The sequence below is a fragment of the Micromys minutus genome, assembly GCF_963924665.1.
Source record: "Micromys minutus genome assembly, chromosome: 4".
NCBI classification, from domain to species: Eukaryota; Metazoa; Chordata; class Mammalia; order Rodentia; family Muridae; genus Micromys; species Micromys minutus.
In genome coordinates this window covers 73,607,869-73,631,360 of record NC_137973.1, presented here as the reverse complement: position 1 = coordinate 73,631,360, position 23,492 = coordinate 73,607,869, and the positions used below count along the sequence as shown (strand labels likewise).

Here is a 23,492-nt window from a genome sequence, read left to right as displayed (position 1 = left end):
TTTTTTTCTGTCCTCTCTGGGTTGTTTCTTGTTGTATTGGTTCAGCTTATGTCTGAGCAATAATGATGATGGAAATTTATGAGTGGGCCACTTGCATCTGTGCCCCAGTTAAATTATTTTCATGAACAATTACTATTTATCTAATAAAATTTTAGTTGCTATTTTTATTTCTTGGTGCAAGTGTTGTTGGTCTCTGACATTCTTTAATAGTTAACTTAAAACTCAGTTGAATGAATCTATGGTGATAGATACACTACAAAGGTGTGTATTACAGTATTACTACCACTTATGAAGCCTTCTGACTGTTATTACTAGAGGTATCTTCCTAGATATGAGTAAATAATCTTAATACCTAATGTACACACCATAGGAAGTACTTCAGTTAGTACATTGCCAGCTATCTCAAGGATATTCTGAATTGAACTGTGTTTCATGCCTTCAATCTTTTCATCTCTTAGCTTGATTTCTCTTCTTAAATCTTCACATTTATCCTCAACTCCTTCAAGAGGTAAGTTTTGGAAGGCCTAACAAAAACAGAGAGTCAATTCTTTAGAATATATATTATTGTTGTTTCATAATAAGAGCTTCAGCAGCTAAGCATATGTGTACATATTTCCACCATCTTATACAAAACAGAATTTGACAAGTTTATCTAAACCTCAAGCTTTTCACCTAAAGAGGGAAAAGTAACTATGGCTCATATTTCTTTACAATTATAACCCTGGGATTAAGAAGGTGTGGGGCTATGACAGCCCTGGAAACTATGGAATAGAATGCAACGTATTGGAGAGGGGTTGAGGGTTTAACTTTGATCCAGTCTCAGCTTTGCTGAGCCGAGCCAACACCATCCATCTGTCTAACAATGATGGTAACTAACTGTTGCCTCTGAAAGTAGAGCTGTAAAGCTCTGGGATAGAGACAGACAGACTGCACTTGTATGATATTCCAGCTCTGCAGGATGTAGCAACCAGCTCTAGAAATAGACACTGCAGGAATCAGAACCTCAAATTCATATCCTGACTAATCTGACCATTTCAAGATAGCCTTGACTTATCTTGTGCTAAGAATACTTGGAGTGATGGGCTTAGGTATTTTTTTTTTTCAGGTGGAGAAAAATAAGGCTATTCTATAGCATACAAAAGTAAACCCTGGGGAATTTTTTTTCCACTCAGATGTAAGCTACTACCACTACAGAAGGTGGTGTTTCTTTATAATTAAGGGCTTCTCCAGGTTCAAGGTGGATCTGTTGTTTTCATGTTCATGTGTTATTGGGGGTTCTCTCTGTTAACATGATTTCCTTAACAACTTCATACTGTTTTTTCAAGTGGAGCCATGGTCGGCCATGTTTCCATCCCATCAAGACTCAGCTTCAGCTTGAGGTCCAGAACCCGCTCTTGATCTCTCAGAAGGTATTCCCTTTCCATCTCCATCTTCTGCTTCAGCTGAGCAATGTTTACTATAAAACTTCTTCTTTCAGCCTCAATCTCTTGCTCTTGCTTCTTCTGTTGCTGTCTAATTAATTCCAGTTCCTTCTCAGCTGCCTTCTTCTTAGCCAGATTGTCTGTTCCACAAGGGATTTGATGAAGAAAGATTAAAACAATCAGTTCTGAGAGCTATGCTCCTGTTGTCAGAGACCAGGCTGATTTTCACATGAAATCTCTCTGAAACTTTCCATCATCATGGGGTATAAATGCACTGACTGGCTAGACATGGAACACCAGCCCCAATCACAGTTCTCAGATCTAGAACAGGATGCAGGAGGAATCTCCATGTCTGGGAGATCTTTCTATTCACCAGTTATGTGGCTATCCAAGAAGTCTGAGAGAGCTGAGCCCTCCTGCGTACTTGGCATGGCTTTCTGTCCCTCAGTGAGAGCTTTATCTGACTGCAAGATGGACTCCTCCACAATGATGTGTGACTTCAGAAAGTTCTGGTAGACCTCACTTGCCTGAGTACCAAAGGAGAGAAAAACTTAAACAGCACAGATGCAGTTTTCTAATGGAAGAGTTATCATTCTATGAAAGTACTACCCTGCGTCTTTTATCTTTTCTGAGATTAATAAAAAAAAAAAAAAAACCCTCTGTAAAAACCTTCTGCTTGCTCTCTAGCCTCATGATTCTGCAGATACATAAGATGTAGGTAGGCTTAAGGGATAGACTAGGAGTATCAAACCTTATTTGGTTTAGAGTTTACATCCCTCCCCTTTTTGTAATGATACTCATGAAAAGCTGATTCATTTACCTGCATGTAATATGCACACATACTCCTCTTCAAACCATGCACATAGCCCCTTAGACAGTTGCATTGTGTTCCTGCACTGACTACACATACATTCCTCTCTGAATGATACTAATGTGTCTTCACCTTTATGTCAATCACATCATTACAGTTCTATTCAACTTTGTCACCTATGTATGCATCCGATAAAAAGGTCAATCTAGACTCAGGATATTTTTAATGCATGCACATTGCTTTCTAGCAAACTTTGTCCTTAGACTGACATTGTATGAAGAATACCCAATTGTAGACACTTGTGCCAATTCACAATGAACACGCATATGGTTAAAAATTACATGAACTGTGTGTGAGAAAAAGAATGTGTGTTAAATAAATTGAATGCATGACTTAATCTGTCCTTCAGAGTAGAGAGCAACTCAAATTATGGCCATAGTAACCTTCCTTTGATTTCTTTTAGATCCATTCAATATGACCTAGGGTGGCACTTGGACCATTTGAATAACCTCACTTTTACTGTCACTGTCAATCTGACCAGTATACTCCATTCTCATCTGTATGATTGTTTTATTCAGAATGAAGCTGCCCTGATCTTTTGGCAAGTCTGTGTGAGCTTCTCTGTTCACCACACTCCTCAACTGCATAATGGAAATACTGCTAAGAAATTCATTCTGACACTGAGCTTTAAGCTGGCATTACAATGAAGAAAATGATACTAACTCAATTTAGAAGATAAGCTCTCAATATGTTGTCATCATCATCATCATCATCATCATCATCATCATCATCATCATCTTCATCATCATCATCTTCATCATCATCACTACCACCAATACCACCAATACCACCTCTACTGCTTTAAGTTTGATAACTAGTTCACACTTAATAAGCACCTTCTGTTTCTCCATATCATCTAAAAATCATAAGATTCCTGACAAAAAAGTTTTTTCTGTAATAATATGTATACTCAGATAAAAATTAAGAGATTATTTAAAAATCAATATTCTCTTTCATTTGCACTTATGATATAAATTTCACCTCCAAAGGAAAGAAATATTTAGAAGTTATTTAATATTATGCAATATTTTGTGTATCTAAATACCAGAAAGTCCATAATTTATTCTTTCAAATTTCTTGCCATAAAATCCTGTGTGCTTTTAGAAATCAAGAGCAGCACTACCAGCTCTATCTGTGCCCTCCCAAGCTCCATGACCAGACATGCCCTCATCCCTCACCTTCACTCCCTTCCTGGGCACTCGCTCATAATCCTGCTCAACCTTCTTCCTGGCCTCTAGGTAGAGACTGTGGCCCCCCGGAACAGAGAAAGCTCCGCGTGAGACGCTCTCCCTCAGGGACTCCGAGAGCTTGTCTAGTTCAGCTTGACAGTGACTGAGAGATGCTGCCTTGTTCTGTCACATGAAAGTTTCCTTCTTTTCCTGTATGATGACCTGCCGGTTTAGCAGAGAAAGGCAAATCAAGTACGCTGTTAGAAGAAAGGTGCCACAGTGGTTTTTCTGGACAGTTCCAGAATGCACTGCATCAGAATGAATGGGAAATTAAGTTTTCTCTTGTGGTCACTGTGAGTGACATCTGTAACTTATCTAATTTCCTTGGCTTTAAGTTCAATAGCTATGTAAATGAGATGAATAAGCACAAAATCTGGGTGGTTCTTCATCTTTTAGCATGAAGGGGTTTCCACAAATTAATACTGAGTGCAAAGTTTAACAAGGCGGGGAAAGCTTTCTTGGGAGAGTGTGTTTTAGTGTGGGGCAAAATATCTGCACAGGAAATCCACCTGTTGGTTCTGAGTAGGTTCATTACAGAAAGAGTAGTGAGTTATTCATAGATTTCTTCAAGTAGAGTAAAGACTGTGAAGTTAAAGGATAAAATTTGTGGCTACCAAAAGCTCCTAACTCAAAATGTCCAGGATATTGAGGACACAATGAGAAGACCAAACCTAATAGGTGTAGAAGAAAGCAAAAAATATCAACTAAAAGTACAATAAATATCTTCTACAAAATCATAGAAGAAAAAATGCCCTTAGGAAGGAGATGACCATGAACAAACAGGAAGCATACAAAACACAAAATATATGGACCTGAAAAAAATTCCTGACACTTAATAGAGAAAACAGAATATTCAAAACAAAAAAAGAATCCTAAAAACTGTACAGGAAAAAGGACAAGTAACATATAAAGGCAGACCAATCAGAATTACACCAGACTTCTCAATAGAGACTATGAAAGCTAGAAGATCCTGGACAGACATCATACAGACCCTAAGAGAACACAAAGCCAGCCCAGGTTACTATATCCAGAAAAACTCTCAATCACCATAGATGGAGAGACCAAGATATTCCAAGACTAAACCAAATTATACAATATTTGTCCACAAACAACAATCAGTATTCCTTAATTTCTCTTAACATCAATGAACTCAATTCTGCAATAAAAAAGCATAGATTATCAGACTGGTTACGTAAACAGGATCCAGCATTTTGCTGCAAACAGGAAACCCATTTTAGAGATAAAGACAGATACTACCTCAGAGTAAAAGGCTAGGAAGGAAACTTCCAAGCAAATGGTCCCAGGAAACAAGCTGGAGTAGCTATTTTAATATCAAATAAAATAGATTTTTCAACCAAGAGATATCAAAAAAGATAAGGAAGGAAACTTTTTAGGCATCACAGGAAAAAATTCTATCAAGATGAAATCTCAATCTTGTATATCTATGCTACAAATACAAGGGCACCCACATTTATAAAAGAAATCCTACTAAAGTTCAAAGCATATGTTACACCACACACAATAATAGTGGGAGACTTGAACACACCACTCTCATCAATGGACAGATTATGGTAACAGAACCTGAACAGAGATATAACAAAACTAACAGAGGTTATGAACCAACTGGAATTAATAGACTCATAGCTCTGAGTGACTCCTAAAAGAAACTGGAGATAGCATACACCAGCAGCTTGACAACATGCCTGAAAGCTCTAGAACAACAACAACAACAACAACAACAAAAAACCCAGATACACAAAAGAAGAGTAGACGACAGGAAATAATCAGACTCAGAGCAGAAATCAACCAAGTAGAAACAAAAAAGAACCATACAAAGAATCAACAAAACCAGGAGCTGGTTCTTTGAGAAAATCAACAATATCAAAAAAACCCTTAGCCAGACTCATTAGAGGGCACAGAGAGAGTATCCAAATTAACAAAATCAGAAAGGAAAGGGGAGACATAACAACAGAAAGTGAGGGAATTCAAGAAATCATTAGATCCTACTACAAAAACATATACTAAACAAAACTTGAAAATATGGAGGAAATGGATAAGTTTCTAGTCAGATACTAGATACCAAAGTTAAAAAAAAAAAAAAAAAAAAACAGAAGGAATACTACCCAACTTGTTCTTTGAAGCCACAATTACACTCATACCTTAACCACAAGACATTACAAAGAAAGAGAACTGCAGACCAATTTTCCTCATGAATATCAATGCAAAAATACTGAATAAAATTCTTGCAAACTGAATCCAAGAACACATAAATACAATCATCCACCATGATCATGTAGGCTTTATCACAGAAATGCAGAGATGTTTCAATATATGGAAATCCATCAACATAATCCACCACATAAACAAACTCAGAGAAAAAAAAAAAAACACATAATCCTCTCACTATATGCTGAGAAAGCATTTGTCAATATTCAATACCCCTTCATGATAAATGTCTTGGAATAATCAGGAATCCAAGGCACATACCTAAACATAGTAAAAGCAGTATACAGCAAACCAGTAGCCAACATCAAAGTAAATGGAGAGAAACTTGAATCAATCCCATTAAAATCAGTGACTAGACAAGGCTACCCATTCTCTCCCTACCTATTCAATATAGTTCTGCAAGTCCTGGCCAGAGCAATTAGACAACAACAAGAAGTCAAAGTGATTCACATTGGAAAGGACAAAGGCAAAATATTACTATTTGCAGATGATATGATAGTATATTTATGTGACCCAAAATTCCATCAGAGAATGTTTACAGCTAATAAAAAACTTCAGCAAATTGGCTGGATGTATAATTAACTTAAAAAAATTAACCCTCCTTTCTCTACTGAAAGAATAAACAGACTGAAAAAGAATTAGAGAATCGAAACCCTTCACAATAGTCACAAAGAATATAAAATACCTTGTGGTGACCCTACTCAAGAAAGTGAAGAATCTGTATGACAAGAACCTCACGACTCTGAAGAAGGAAATTGAAGAACATCTCAGAAGTTGGAAAGATCTCCTATGCGCATGCATTGGAAGGATCAACAATGTAAAAATGGCCATCTTGCCAATAGCAATCTACAGATTCAATGCAATCCTCATCAAAATTCCATGTCAATTCTTTATAGAGTTGGAAAGAGCAATTTGCAAATTAATCTGGAATAAAAACAAAACCTAGAATAGCTAATTTTTTCTCAAGAATACAAAAAGTTCTGGGGTAATCACCATCTGTAATCTCAAGCTATATTACAAAGCAATTGTGATAAACACTGAATGGTATTGGTACAGAAATAAAAAGGTAGATCAATAGAACATGATTGAAAACCCAGAAATGAACCCTCACATATATGGTCACTTGATCTTTGACAAAGGAACTGGAAACATTCAATGGAAAAATGACAACCTCTTCAACAAATGGTGTTGTTTCATCTTGCAGTTATCACACAGAAAAATGCAAATCAATTTTTTCCTATCTCCTTGTACAAAGCTCAAGTGCAAGTGGATCAAAAACCTCCACTTAAAACCAGGTACACTGAGAACAGCCAGCCGGAAAGGCGGCTCGAACAGGCTGAGCAACTGGTGAGTGGGAGACCTAGGCTGCGGGGGAGCAGAGGGATCTCTGTGGAGTGCACACGGAAAGGGCACCCCCTGCCATGACCTGCCCTGTCCTCCCCGATCCAGTGACCAGGAACAGATCTTAGGAACTTCTGTTCCCACCCGGAGACGACTTCAGGACGCAGAGCGGAGCCTGGCCCAACTGCCAGCCGGAAAGGCAGCTCGTACAGGCTGAGCAACTGGTGAGTGGGAGACCTAGGCTGCGGGGGAGCAGAGGGATCTCTGCGGAGTGCACACGGAAAGGGCACCCCCTGCCCTGACCTGCCCTGTCCTCCCCGACCCAGTGACCAGGAACAGATCTTAGGAACTTCTGTTCCCACCCTGAGACGACTTCAGGACACAGAGCAGAGCCTGGCTCACCTGCCAGCAGGAAAGGTGGCTCGGAGAGGCTGAGCATCTGTGACCAGGAACAGATCTTAGGAACGTCTGTTCCCACCTGGACGCAACTTCAGTACGCAGAGCAGAGCCTGGCCCAGCTGCCACCCGGAACCTGGGCTGCCGGGAATAGAGAGATCTCTGTGGAGTGCACACGGAAAGTGTACCAGGGAAACAGACCAGATACAAGGGAAAGGCAAGAACATATCACTGACAACAAAATGGCAAGAGGAAAGAGAAAGAGTATATCCCAAGGAAACCAAGACAATCTAGCAACACCAGAACCCAGCTCTCCGATAGTAGCAAACATCGGAATTCCAAACACTCCAGAGAAAGAAGACACAGACCTGAAATCATGCCTCAAGACGCTGATAGAGTTACTTAAACAAGAAAGGGAGGAAAAGAAAAAGATTCAGAAGCTTTTAAAGAAGAAACAAGAAAAACACTCAAAGAACTCAAAGAACGAGATGAAAACAGAACCAAAGAAATAAAGGAATGGAAGAGGGAAATTAAAACAGAAATTGACACAATAAAGAAAGCGCTAAAAGAGATAACCCTAGAGTCAGAACACCAAAAAAAGAAATCAGGAGTCACAGAAGCAAGCATTTCCAACAGATTACAAGAGATCGAGGAGAGAATCTCGGGGGCAGAAGACAACATTGCAAACATAGACAAAACAGCCAGAGAAGATGCAAAAAACAAAAAGCTCCTAACCAAAAATGTCCAGGAAATACAAGACACAATGAGAAGACCGAACCTAAGGATAATAGGAATAGAAGAGGGAGAAGAGTATCAACTAAGAGGCACAGTAAATATCTTCAACAAAATCATAGAAGAAAACTTCCCTACCCTCAAGAATGAGATGACCACGAGCATAAAAGAAGCCTTCAGAACTCCAAATAGGTTGGACCAGAAAAGAAATACCTCCCGACACATAATAGTAAAAACATCAAGTGCCCAAAGTAAAGAAAGAATACTAAAAGCAGTAAGGGAAAAAGGTCAGGTAACATATAAAGGCAGACCAATCAGACTCACACCCGATTTCTCAACAGAGACTATGAAAGCTAGAAGAGCCTGGACAGACATCATGCACTCCTTAAGAGAGCACAAGTGCCAGCCCAAGCTGCTATACCCAGCAAAACTATCAATCACCATCGATGGAGAGACAAAGATATTTCAAGACAAATCAAAATTCACACAATATCTGACCACAAACCCAGCACTACAACGAATTATAGGTGGAAAACCCAATACAAGGAGGGAAAATACAGCCTAGTAAAAACAAGAAAACTCCTAAACAAGAAAACTAAAAGAAGAGAAAAACACAGACACAACTCAACCCAAAAAAGCAAAAATGGCAGGAAACAGAAACAATTATTCCTTGATATCTATTAACATAAATGGTCTCAACTCCCCAATAAAGAGACATAGACTATCAGACTGGATACATAAACAAAATCCAGCTTTTTGCTGCATACAGGAAACTCATCTCAGAGATAGAGACAGACACTATCTAAGAGTAAAAGGGTGGGAAAAAAAACTTCCAAGCAAACAGCTCCTAGAAGCAAGCTGGAGTGGCTATTCTAATATCGAATAAAGTAAACTTCCAACCAAAAGTTATCAAAAAAGATAAAGAAGGACACTTTTTACTCATTACCGAGGAAATCTGTCAGGAGGAACTCTCAATCCTTAACATATATGCTCCAAATAAAAAATCACCCACATTCATAAAAGAAACTCTACTAAAGCTCAAAAAATACATTTCACCCCACACAATAATAATGGGAGACTTTAACACCCCACTCTCACCAATGGACAGATCAGGGAAACAGAAACTGAACAAGGACACTGCAAAACTAGCAGAGACTTTGAACCAACTAGAATTAATAGATATATACAGAACATACTGTCCTAAAGTAAAAGAATACACCTTCTTCTCACCACCCCATGGCACCTTCTCGAAAATTGACCACATAATTGGACACAGAATGAGCCTTCATCGATATAAGAAGATTGAAATACTCCCATGCATCCTTTCAGATCACCATGGTCTACGGCTGGTCTTTAACAACAACAAAGACAACAAAATGCCCACATACACATGGAAACTAAACAACGCTCTGTTAAAGGATAGCAGGGTCAAAGAAGAAATAAAGAAAGAAATTAAGGACTTTCTAGAATTCAACGAAAATGATAACACAACATACCCAAACCTATGGGATGCAATGAAAGCAGTATTGAGAGGAAAACTCATTGCCCTAAGTGCTTCCAAAAAGAAACTGGAGAGAGCTCACATCAGCAACCTGACAGCACAGCTAAAAGCCCTAGAACAAAAGGAAGCAGATATACCCAAAAAGAGTAGACGGCAAGAAATAATCAAAATTAGGGCAGAAATAGACCAAATAGAAACAAAAAAAACCATTGAAAAAATCAACAAAACAAAGAGTTGGTTCTTTGAGAAAATCAACAAGATTGATAAACCCCTAGCCAGACTAACTAAAGGGCAAAGAGAGAGTATCCAAATTAACAAAATCAGAAAGGAAAGTGGTGACATAAAAACTGAAACTAGGAAATTCAAGAAATCATCAGATCCTACTACAAAAACTTATACTCCACAAAATTGGAAAATCTGGAGGAAATGGACGAATTCCTAGACAGATACAAGGTCCCAAAGTTTAACCAGGACCAAGTAAACCATCTATATAACCCTATAACACCTAAAGAAATAGAAGAAGTCATCAAAACCTCCCAACCAAAAAAAGCCCAGGTCCAGACGGGTTCAGTGCAGAATTTTATCAGACATTTATTGGGGATATAACACCAATATTTGCCAAACTATTCCAAAAGATAGAATCAGATGGAATATTACCCAACTCATTTTTTGAGGCTACAATAACCCTCGTACCTAAACCACACAAAGACCCTACAAGGAAAGAGAACTTCAGACCAATCTCACTTATGAACATTGATGCAAAAATACTCAACAAAATCCTTGCAAACCGAATCCAAGAACACATCAAAACCATCATTCATCATGACCAAGTAGGCTTCATCCCTGGGATGCAGGGATGGTTTAACATAAGGAAATCCATCAATGTAATCCACCATATAAACCAACTTAAAGACCAAAATCACATGGTCATCTCACTAGACGCTGAGAAAGCATTCAACAAAATCCAACACCCCTTCATGTTAAAAGTCCTGGAAAGAACAGGAATCCAAGGCCCATATTTAAACATAATAAAAGCAATATACAGCAAACCAACAGCCAACATCAAACTTAATGGCGAAAAACTTGAAGCAATCCCACTAAAATCAGGGACTCGACAAGGCTGCCCACTCTCTCCCTACCTATTCAACATAATACTGGAAGTCCTGGCTGGAGCAATTAGACAGCAAAAGGAGATCAAGGGGATACAAATCAGAAAGGAAGAGATAAAAACATCACTCTTTGCCGATGACATGATAGTGTACTTGAGTGACCCCAAAAATTCCACCAGAGAACTCCTACAGCTGATAAACAAGTTCAGCAAAGTGGCCGGATACAAAATTAACTCAAACAAATCAGTAGCCTTTCTATACTCAAAGGACAAACATGTGGAGAAAGAAATTAGGGAAAAGGTACCCTTCACAATAGTTACAAAAACTATGAAATACCTTGGTGTGACTCTAACTAAGGAAGTGAAGGACCTGTATGACAAGAACTTCAAACCTCTAAAGAAAGAAATTGAGGAGGATCTCAGAAAATGGAAAGATCTCCCATGCTCATGGATTGGAAAGATCAACATCTTAAAAATGGCCATCCTACCAAAAGCAATCTACAGATTCAATGCAATTCCCATCAAAATTCCAACCCAGTTCTTCATGGAATTGGAAAGATCAATGTGCAATTTCATATGGAATAACAAAAGACCTAGAATAGCGAAATCCATCCTCAACAACAGAAAAACATCTGCGGGAATCACTATCCCTGACCTCAAGCTATATTACAAGGCAATTGTGCTGAAAACTGCATGGTACTGGTACAGAAATAGGCAAGTAGATGAAGATCCAGAAATGAGCCCTCATGTATATGGTCACCTGATTTTTGACAAAGGAGCAGTAAACATTCAATGGAAAAAGGACAGCCTATTCAACAAATTGTGCTGGTCCAACTGGCACTCAACATGCAAAAGAATGAAAATAGACCCGTTCTTATCTCCTTGTACAAAGCTCAAGTGTAAGTGGATTAAAGATCTCCACATTAAACCAGATACACTGGAACTATTAGATGAGAAAGTAGGGAAAACCTTAGAACACATAGGCACAGGAGAAAATTTCCTGAACAAAACACCAATGGCTCAAGCTCTAAGGTCAAAGATTAACAAATGGGACTTAATGAGATTGCAAAGTTTCTGTAAGGCTAAGGACATCGTCAAGAAAACAAAACGGCAACCAACAGAATGGGAAAAGATCTTTACCAACACCACATCAGATAGAGGCCTAATATCCAAGGTGTACAAGGAACTCAAAAAGCTAGACACCAGAGAATCAAATAACCCTATTAAAAAATGGGGTACAGAGCTAAACAAATCATTTTCAGTTGAGGAACACCGAATGGCCGAAAAACATCTGAGGAAGTGCTCGACATCCTTAGCCATCAGGGAAATGCAAATCAAAACAACCCTAAGATTCCACCTCACACCAGTCAGATTGGCCAAGATCCAAAACTCAGATGACAGCAGATGCTGGCGAGGCTGCGGAGAAATAGGAACACTTCTCCACTGTTGGTGGGGTTGCAAGCTAATACAACCACTCTGGAAATCTGTCTGGCGATACCTCAGAAAATTGGATATAGTACTACCTGAAGACTCAGCTATTCCACTTCTGGGCATATACCCCAGAGACACTTTAATACACAACAAAGATATATGCACCACAATGTTCATAGCGGCTCTATTTATAATAGCCAGAAGCTGGAAGAAACCCAGATGTCCTTCAGAAGACGAATGGATACAATAATTGTGGTACATATACACAATGGAATACTACTCAGCCACCAGAAACAATGACTTAACCAAATTCTTAAGAAAATGGCTGCATCTAGAGAATATCATCCTGAGTGAGATAACCCAGTCACAAAAGAACAGACATAATATGCAGTCACTGATAGTGGGATGCTAACCCCAGAAGCTTGCACTCCCCCAGAAACAACTCACAGACTGTATGAAGTCCAAGAAATAAAGAAAACAAAAAATATACATATATTCACAAAACAAGAAGACTTTGACTATTCCCATGTTGCGTTTTGTTTTGCATGTACTTTACGCTTATTGCAACTAGTACGTTTTCAATGCATACTGTCAAGCCCTTGAAAAAAATCAAGTACTGACTAAAAAACATATTCACATGGTTTTATGTAAAATATATTTTAATGTCTCAAAAAACAATACTGACAAAAATGTATAATTTTAAGCAAAAAATGTTTAAAATCTTTACATTTATCTTTGTTTTGCAAAATAAAGTCGTTTAAAAAAAAAAAAAACAGGTACACTGAAACTATTAGAAGACAAAGTGGGAAAAGCTTAGAACACATAGGTATAGGGGAAATTTTCCTTAACAGAACACCAATGGCTTATAGATGGTGTTAAAATGGGTTAAAAATGGGACCTCATGAAATTGCAAAGCTTCTGTAAGGCTAAGGACACTGTTAAGAAGACAAAACAGCCAACAGATTGGGAAAGAATCTTTACCAATCCTACATCTGATAGAAGGCTAGTATCCAATATATATGAGGAACTAAGAAAGCTAGACTCTAGAAAATCGAATAATGCTATTTTAAAATGGGGTACAGAGATAAACAAAGAATTCTCAATTGAGGAATATAGAATGGCTGAGAAGCACTTAAAGAAATGCCCAACATTCCTAGTCATCAGGGAAATGCAAATCAAAATAAACCTGAGATTCCACCTCACACCAGTTAGAATGGCTAGTACTAAAACTCAGAAGACAATAGATGCTGGCAAGGATGTGGAGAAAAAGGAACACTCCTCCACGGTCGGTCAGGTTTCAAGCTGGTACAACCACTCTGGAAATCAGTCTGGTGGTTCCTCAGAAAATTGGACATAATACTACCTGAAAACCCAGCTATTCCACTACTGAGCATATACCCCAAAGATGCTCCAACATATAACAAGAATGCATGCTCCACAATGTTTATAGCAACCTTATTAATAATATCCAGAAGCTGGAAAGAACCCAGATGTCCTACATCATATAAATGGATACAGAAAGTGTGGTACATTTACACAATGGAGTACTACTCAGCTATTAGAAACAATGACTTCATGAAATTCATAGGCAAATGGGTGGAACTAGAGAATATCATCCTGAGTGAGGTAACCCAGTCACAAAAGAACACACAAGGTATGCACTCACTGGTAAGCGGATACTAGCCCCAGAAAGTTATGAATACCCAAGAAATAATTCACAGACATTATGAATCTAAAAAGAAGTAAGGCCAAAATGGGAATTCCTCAGTTTTTCTTAGAAGGGAGAACAAAACACTGATGGGAGGAAATGCAAGGTTAAATAGAGGAGCAGTGATTAAAGAAAAGATCACCCAGAAGCCGCCTCACCTTTGGATCCACCACATATGCATCCACCAAATCCAAGCACTATAGCTGATCCCAAGAAGTACTTACTGGAAGGATCCAGACAGAGATGCCTCCTCAAGGCCTATATTAGAGTCATATAGATACAGCTGAGCATGCTTGCAGCTAACCATTGGACAGAACTTGGGGACCCCAATGAGGGTGCTAAAGAAAGGACCTAAGCAGCTGAAAGGGGTTGCAACCTCATGGAAAGAACATTATCAACCAATAAAACCCTCCAAAACTCCCATGGACTAAAACACCAATCTTTGTACACACACTGAGAGACCTATTGATCCAGTTTCATATGCAGCTGAAGATAGCAGTGTCTGGCATCAATATGAGAAGAGGCCTTTGGTCCAGGGAGAGTATGCTTACCCAATGTAGGGGAATGCCAAGGCAATGGGATGGAGAGGACGATTATGAGGGAGTGCACTGTTGTGAAGGCAAATGGAAGGGGAGGGGCGATGGGAGCAGGGAGGGGAAAAGGGATAACATCTCAAATGTAAATACAGAGTATCTAATAAAAAGTACACCAATTAAAAAAAAAAAGGAAAAAATGGATTTTGCTGACCAAGAAGCACAGTCATGACGTAAAAAGCTTCAGTGTGTCAACTTCCTAAAGGGTATCTGAACTCATTAGTTTATAGTGACACATTAAAAAAAGATAACAGTTTATCAGGTTTGAGACTGACAGACATCACATTGCTGTTTGGAAAACTGATAAGAAAATAAACATTTGAGATGTTTAGAGGTTCATATTTAAACTTTGTCAAAAGGTAAAATGACAGAAATGATATTTTCTTAACCATAGGAACCTGCCAACGCCACTTTTCTAAAGTTGATTATGGACAAGAAACCCCACAGATATGAGATGTAAGGGAAGGGCAGATGTCCTCTGACACAGTACACTCAAATGGGCTTCTAGAGCCTCTAGACAAGACCCAAGTCCATCTGTCACCAAATTTAAGATTGCAATGCACTGAGCAGAAACCCTTGCACCCAGTGCTGCACCTGACTTGACAAACATATTTTTAAACAACTTAACCATATATCAACTTATTCTATAGCAGTAAAAAACTCGACTGAAGAAATGACTCTGCAGTAAAAAACAATGACTGTTCCTCTGGTGAACCAAAGTTTAATTCCCAGCAGACATGTGGCAGCTTACAACAAGGTTAACTCCAGATACAAGAGATGCAATGTGTCCTTCTAGCCTTCATGGGCACCACATACCTATGCTACACAGACAAAACAACCAAATGCACTTTCTAAGAAGTATTAGAAATAAAAGGCATCTAATAAAGAAAGGGGTGGTGTTGTGCTGAAAAACCCATTATCAATAAGAACCAGAGATCCATTAAGATAAGGATTGAAAAAGCAGATTCAGACCTATATAGCAGAAGGGTTGGCATAAGTAATAATAAATGCCAAGGTACATCACCACAAGCCTCTTCTGGAACCTCCACTGGTCATCTTTGAAGGAGTGCTCCATGAAGACGGCAATGGCTTCCTTCTCACAGACTGTGTGCACATCCAGCAGCTCCTGGAGCGTGTCTGTGGGGAGCCTCACTCTCTGGGCCATCTGCTCACTGTAGTGGTCATCTGCCTTCTGCACAGCTGCGCCGTTCTCATGCTCAGCCAGTGCTTTTACTGCATTCTCCAAGCAAGGTACTGTCCCAGTGTTGATTGCATCCACATAGGTCTGCACTAGATTCCCCAGTCCTAGGCAAATATCATATGTAGAACACACTGGAAATTTTTCATTTCCTATTTTGCAACATATGGTAGGCTACATTCTTAAAAGTCACACCATACTGAAGGCTCATTTCCCTTTTCCTTCCCTTTATCCTCCTTGTCCTCGTCTTCATCTTGCTTCTAAGAATACATTTGTGTAAAACTCACAATTGTTTTTCTCACATATTTGTTTCGGTTGTTCTTTACCCCACTCCAAAATTATATTAATATAATATATATAGCAGCTTGTTCAAAGGAGTCCTAGTATACTTTTCCAACAAAATGAATGAAGTGGCCTATTAAATAGAATGAATTCTTTATATTCTGAGTCCATTTCCAAATAAAAATGTATAGCCTTTGTCTAAGAAGATCAAAAGTTTCAAGGTAGTGAGACAGGTTAATACAGCATGGACCTATCTTCGCATGAGCTACTGTAGAGTTCCCAGATCTCCAACGTCTGCTCTGTATGGAGGATTAAGTTCAAATTTGTTTCTTCTTCATTTATTAACCATGCATGCAAGACCTGCTGTTTCTTTTCTGACTCACATGAATTAACTGAAATCTTTAGTTGGTTGGGTGATGGGATGTGATACTGAGAATCAACCCACAACCAATATGACATCCATAACTCTACTTCATATTTATAAATTTTATATGTGTATTGATTAATATGCTTTTGTGATTCTGAGCATTAAACCACTGGCCTACATTGAATGCTGAGTAAGTGAGGTTCCTTTGAACTGTATCCCCAACCCTGTTCTACAATATTTGCAAACTTATGTAGTTGGCACGTAGGTTAGTTATTTCTTGTGGTTTGGAGACTGAGCCAGGTTCTCCACCCACTAAAAGTACTTGCTGATCTACTGAACTCAGCTCCCCTTCTTTCTACCTGCTTATTAGCCTCAGACAATTTTTGCCTTGGATGGCATAAAGGTTGGGATCCCCACTACCTCACCATCCTACATGACTGGGATTACAACTGTGTACCTAAACATCCATTATAAAAACAAGATTTGTGATTGTATTGAGAAACTATTACCTTACACGACTTATCACTATGCAGTTTTCTCTCTTTCCTAAGTAGAAAGATGTTAATAAAGAAATGTAGATGCCCATGTATGACACAGACTTCTACATTCCCACATTCCTGTATGCCAAGTATAACTACTGACAATTCTAGCCAAGAACCCAGACAACACACTGTACTGACCCAGAGAAGACATAAGTTTTGCAAAAATGACTCACGACTCCCAGTGACCAGGATCCCCTCTCCGAGTCTCTTGGCACTTGCATGGGTGAAGATATGAGAACAAAAGGTATTCACTTGTGTCTGGAAGTTAGGGTTCAGCTGGCTTTCTGGTAAACTCTCAATCTTGGCTAGGAGTTGTGGGTCACTCACTGGCCAGTTGAAGATAAAACACTTCCGCCTGGGAAAAAAAATCTCTGATGCACTCCCTTGGCCTGTTGGATGTCTGCGTTTCAGGAGCCTGTCCTGAGGAAGAAAAAAAGCAGATAGTACCATTGGCATATATGGTGGGGTTAAAAATAAGTCATAGTTTTGCTTTGGGAGGTTTTGATTGGTTGGATGGCTAATTGGTTTTGGTTTTCATAGAAGGATTCATGAATAGGCTAGGCTGGCCCAGGAGTCACTGTATAACCAAGGATGACCTGTAACTTTTGATCCTTTTGCCTTTACCTGCTGAGTGTGGAACTACAGGTGTGTGTTAGCACACATAGATTAGAAGGTACTGAAAACCAATTTTACAGCCTTACACACCTAATCAACTGAGAAGAAATGATTTACATTCTTTTTATTTTATTATATTAATTTTTTGATTATATTTTATATATAATTATATATATAAATATATTTGCATTATATATTATTACATAAGTATATTGTGTTTGTTTATTAAATAGTATGTTTATATAATATACAATTAAAATTATGTATAATTATAAATATATACTTATATTTTTTATAAATTTAAATAGAATTTTTATATAACTTAATATATAATTTTTTATAACTTGATGTAATTGTATTAATTTATTGAAATATATTTGTTTGTATACAATATAGTCTGATTATAGTTTACCTTCCCCATCTGTTCCCAGATACTCTATATTTCCCCACTCACACTAATTCATACTCTTTTTTTTTTCTCTCATTAGAAAACAAACAGGCCTATAATAATAATGATGATAATAATGCTGGTGGTGATAACAATAAATAAAGCAGAAAGGGACAAAACAAGCAAACAGAAAAAAAAAATGAGAGAAAAGACACATGAAACACAAACACTGAAACATTCACACTTTTTAACATTGATGACCTTTATTCCTTTGCAAACAAAGCTTCAAGCAGAACATATCTACGCAGACATTTGAGACTAAAATGATTGCTAGTTTTAAAGCATTCTAAGCCTGGATGTAGTTTGCATAATAAGTGGATTTTTTAAATTAGATGACTATTGAATTAGTGTCTTATTGATTAAAAGGTGAAATTTAAATCTATGTTATTCTCAGTTTTATGCAGAAATTGATAAAAGGAAAGATTGGGAAGAGAATTCATGGCAATACCATTATGATACTAAAATGAGTTTTAAAATAAAAAGCTATTTTATAATACAAATGTCCAAAGAACTCTCAAAATGGCACCACTACTTTTAAGAGTAACGATCAGGACTTTATACAATGTGGCATCAGTTGGTCCTGCTTATCCTCCAGTAATAGCTTCAAAATGTTTGTTAACTACAGGAATGGAGAAGAATGAAGGAGTGAAGAAGAATCGGTGTTTCTCTGAAGGTTTCATCAGTGACAGAGCTGTGTAGATAAAACACACTGAAATTGTTGCTTGAAATGATAATAAAGGCACGTGCTGAGGAGGAAGCCATAATGGGGACGACAGTGTGCTGTTTTGCTGGGGTTTAGAGATGTTGAAAAGGTAAAAAGGTATAAGTGGAGGTGACGGGGTTTTTTGCACTTATTTTTAAAAAATAAAACCATTTTATGGAAAATATATCAACATGAGTTTGTCAAGGTTGTATTTCCATTTTGGAACAATTAGACTTAGTATGTGAAATAGACTATTTCAACAGGCAGCTTTTTGTTGAAACTTTGTGTCCGAATAAGAATCTAGTGGTTTTGAGCAACAAAGATGGGGCCAAGGGAGCAGAGAGGAGAGAGGAGTCCTTGGTCCTCGAAAATTATCCTTTTTTCTCATTTGATGCCAAGGTACATCATGGGTAAAGTACAAGTTGACTTTAAGTATTCTTTCTTGGTATTCGGCTCTGCTCTTCTTGAGCTTAAACTCCTAACCTTAAGCATTTCCAACCACTTCTCAGCATTCATTTCTACAGACTTTAGTCTAGCCTCAAATTCATGCCCACCCCCATATTAAGAAACTCTGTCAAATGGGCATGTTACTCTAGATATGAATGAAAGGCTCAGTGGAACCCCATCCCCCACATTAAGACACTCTGTTAATTGCTCATGTTACTGGACGTGACAGAAATACTCAGTGGAACCCCATCCCACATATTAAAATACTTTGTCAAATGCTCGTGTTACTCTAGACATGGCAGAAATACTCAGTGGACCCACCCATTATTAAGATACTCTGTACCCTGCTCAAGCTCTGATACCTGGGACCAGCTTTAGGGCATTCTCCAGGTACTCATCTTCTGTGATGCAGTGACCATCCAACTTCAGCTCCAGAGTGAAGTCCCGTACAGTCCAGATAAAGTCAGGAAAGAAGCCCACAAACTCTCTATGATCTTCTATCCCATCAGATCTTGAAGAAGACTTTGCTCTGATGAGCTCTGTGAGTTTTGTCACATAACCAAGACCCAGCTAAGAAAAAGGAACCCCAGATCACAATTTTACTTTACTGAAAAAGTAAGCATAAACATTTTATTTTGTTTGTCTGTCTAGCCGTGTCAAACTCTCATTCCCCGAAGTTACTCAGTAGAAGATAGAATGTGGCTTTTTGAAAGATACTGCAGCTTCTCCAAGGCATCGTTGTTGATGGTACTCATGCTGTTGTAGACAAAAGTGCTGCTCAGAAGCACAGCCAAGGCGAAGATCCAGGTATCGTTCGTAGGGTCACCCTAGAAGGCACATGGGCAAAGCTAACTTTTCCTTTAACTCATCTAAAGCTCATCCAGATGTTTGCTCACTTGAGCTTTCACCTGTTATTTCAAAGAATCTATTAGCTCAGAGGAGAAACAAGATGTAAGGACATGAACATACATTTCAGCTTTAACTATTGCATTAGTAGTTGTTGTTGTTACATTTTCTGATAATAGAATTTTCCTTAGAAAACTCTACTTAATAGAGTAAAATTCTCTTTACGTGTTTTCTTTCTTTCTTTTAAACTTAACGATGATGTGGATTAACACACTGTACATTGTCAAACCTCTCATGGAGTCCGTAGTAAAATTAGATGTTCGGTGGCAGGTCTAGCATTTATTTAGTCAGCACATATTTGACTCCTGTCCACATACTTGACAGAACTGAGGTCTCTGATTATATCTGATTAAAGACAATAAACAGTCATTATGTCAACTAGAATTTTTATGTTGTCCTTTCTCCACTGAAAGTAATGAGAATGGTAAATTTATAAGATTCATTCAACAAATGTGAGCTCTTCTGCTAAAAATAGATAAGAGAATGACAAGACCTTGGCATATCAAATTAAATACGTGTATGAAGGTTGGAAAAAGAGCACTGGCTAAGATGTTATGGGAGCCTACTTCTAACCGTTAAGGACTTGGTGGAGTAAGTCCATGATGGACTTATGTTATCATGAAGGTAGAAGCCAGCATGCCAGGAAAAACACCATTATAAACTGCACTGAGGAAATCCTTCCTGTCAGCATAGAGCAACTTCGTTTGCTTCTGAAGGGGGTAAAAGATTGAATAGTGAACTCTTGGGCAAGATGACAAAGATCTTAAAAATCAGCCTATCTTCTTGACAAAATTGTACTACTCTCTAAATTGTAGTATAATACAGAAATTACATTTTCTGTGAATGGTGTATAAATGTAATCCCGGGCCCTTACATAAGTGCAAAATTAAAATTCATTGATAGATTTTCTACAGACTCTTTGGTGATAAAAGCACTTTTTCCATGTAGCAAAATTAAAAAAATAACTAAGAAAATCAATAGTATAAGCTGTGCTAAAGAATAAAATTCTTAAATACTGAGAAGATAACTTTGGTGTCTGATTCAAAAAGGAAATAGAATCTCTAATTCCACTTTGGAAAGATATAACAACCAATAGAATTGTATATCTTCCTTAAAAGTCAGTCTTAAAACAAAATACAAGTAAAAAGAAACATCTATTATTTCATAATGTAAAAATATATGAAAGATAACTAAAAATATTTGCTTTTATCAAAACTCTGGAAGTGTGGTCTCACAGCCCAGCTGAATATTCTGTGTGTAGCTAATTAATATCCATAGTTAGTGACACTTACACTCAATGCTAACTTCCAAAGGCCCCATTCATGTACCTCAGAAGGTGACTCCCACATCTCATTGTCTTTCTGCTTCTCTAGGGTACCTTCACCCTGGTCAGCTTGTGACGAAGTCCATAAAGCACTTAATTGACCACAGTTTGGAAGAACTAATGTTCAGGCTGTGGGATCACTCATAAATGACCCTTTGCAGGTGTCAGACAGGCAAGGAGACAGGTCTCCGTGGCAAATTTCAGATTATGAATCATTATTCCAGTTCAAAGCAGGGAAAGTATTTCTTAAATATAGCTTCCTTGGAGTTGAGCGAGGCTTGGAAATGTGCCCATTTCTCTCTTCATTGTTTATTCCCCGACATTCAAGAGGTGTTTATCCAGAAGTTCAAACCAATAAAGCCTCGCCACAGGTCTATGCTCATGAGAGCTCACCTTGTTTGTATCAATAGCAATAGACTAAGGCAATTGGGTACACATGTCTATGGAAACTCTAAAAAAAGCAGAATCTTTCCTATCTTCACCAATATTTTGGGGCTAATTCTGAGGACTAAGACTGAGCTGCTAAAGACTTTTGGCTCAGTGCAGTCTAATCATTCCACTTTATTGGAAAGAATTAAATACCTTATCTAACAAACCACAATATTTGACATTTGCTGTAGTCCTTGTTGTTGTTGTTCATAGAAGTGTGGTTAGAAGCATTAAGTAAAAGTCATCTTCTATAGCTTTCTTTCTAGACAGTGAGATTACACTTTACATGTTGAATTGCAAAAGGTTATTAAAATTAAAATATAAGTCGAAATCTGAGTCACTCACTTGTTGACTCACCTTTTCTGCATCCCCAAGACCCTCAGTGTCTAGAAGGATCAGGGTGTGACTTGGCTTCATTGGGTGAGGCACACACCACATCCAGATGCCCTTGGTTTGGGACTGTACTGTGGATCCCAGAGGAAAGCCTGGAGAGAAGAGAACACACACACACACACACACACACACACACACACACACACAGAGAGAGAGAGAGAGAGAGAGAGAGAGAGAGAGAGAGAGAGAGAGGTATATACACAGACATACAGGTGAGTGTACACACACACATATGTGTGTGTGTGTGTGTGTGTGTGTGTGTGTGTGTGTATTATGTGTGTGTATAATATACACTAGGCAAGGAAAAAACTTTAAATCATTATTTCAGAATGGTAGAACTTTCCCCAAATAAAATAGAGTTGTCCCCATGTCATCATAAACATATGGCTTCATTTAACTTTTATAAGAACCAAGAAGTCAGCCATGTGGACAATGACAAGTAACGGTCCAAGGTGGAAATTTAAAATCACCTTCTGAGTCAAAGGAAGTTGAAGGCTTTGAGGACAAGAATGAGTCTGAACAAACAGGTTTAAGAGACTGAGAAGGGTAGAGACAGGAGGTTCATGTGACATGTCTTCAGTTATTGAGTGAGTTCCTGGCCACCCTGGGATACTTGAAACCAGAATAAAAATGTATCTATAAATATATGTGTAAATTAAAATTTTAAATAAAACAGAGGATGGGTGAATGGAAACATATAACGGTATGAGAAAGTAGAGAAAGAATTGAAAGAATAGAATTTTACTTTAAAATTGTTAAAGGAGGAATGGTGCAATGTTGAATCTAGAAGCAGTCTTGTGTTTTAGATAACAAAGTCACCTTACTGTGATGGACGTGCTTCATACAAAAACCAAAGTGTTTTTTAAAAATAGAGGAGATGCAGCTACAGAAGTCAGATACAAAAAGTTTAAAACAAAACTTTGTATAGGATCCTGAGGAGCAGCAGGAGCTATTTCATTAACAGAAGTAAAATGAGAAAAGGACTGAATACCTGTGACTAACTCAAAGTTAAGATGATGGGTGGGCTTACCCATATGTGGCTCTTGCACAAGTAAGAACCCAAATCATAAGGAGAAGGAGCATTGGCCTCTGTCCAGGACAAAACTCACCATGTTTCTGACCAGCCAGGCAGTTCATCAGGTAGGAGTTTCCTGTGCGGTACAGCCCCACAATGGCCACCACAACCACAGGCTGAGAAATATTGTTAAGAATATGGATGGCTCTTGGATTCACCAACAGCTGCTTGTTCTTATTTTCTATCAGACACATGGGGTCCTTCAT

At 38.2% G+C, this 23,492-nt stretch overlaps 1 protein-coding gene across 1 annotated transcript; it reads right to left on the bottom strand.

The window, feature by feature from the left end:
* Window positions 1-1,307: 1,307 nt before the first annotated feature.
* Window positions 1,308-23,492, bottom strand: LOC308420146 (guanylate-binding protein 7-like; the record flags this gene model as incomplete). The annotated part of the gene is given in 11 exon segments (XM_080916052.1): window positions 1,308-1,561; window positions 1,846-1,948; window positions 3,471-3,647; window positions 3,651-3,683; window positions 15,582-15,862; window positions 17,120-17,312; window positions 17,314-17,366; window positions 19,522-19,718; window positions 19,877-19,986; window positions 22,176-22,303; window positions 23,321-23,492. Coding segments are annotated over 11 exon segments (1,701 nt in total).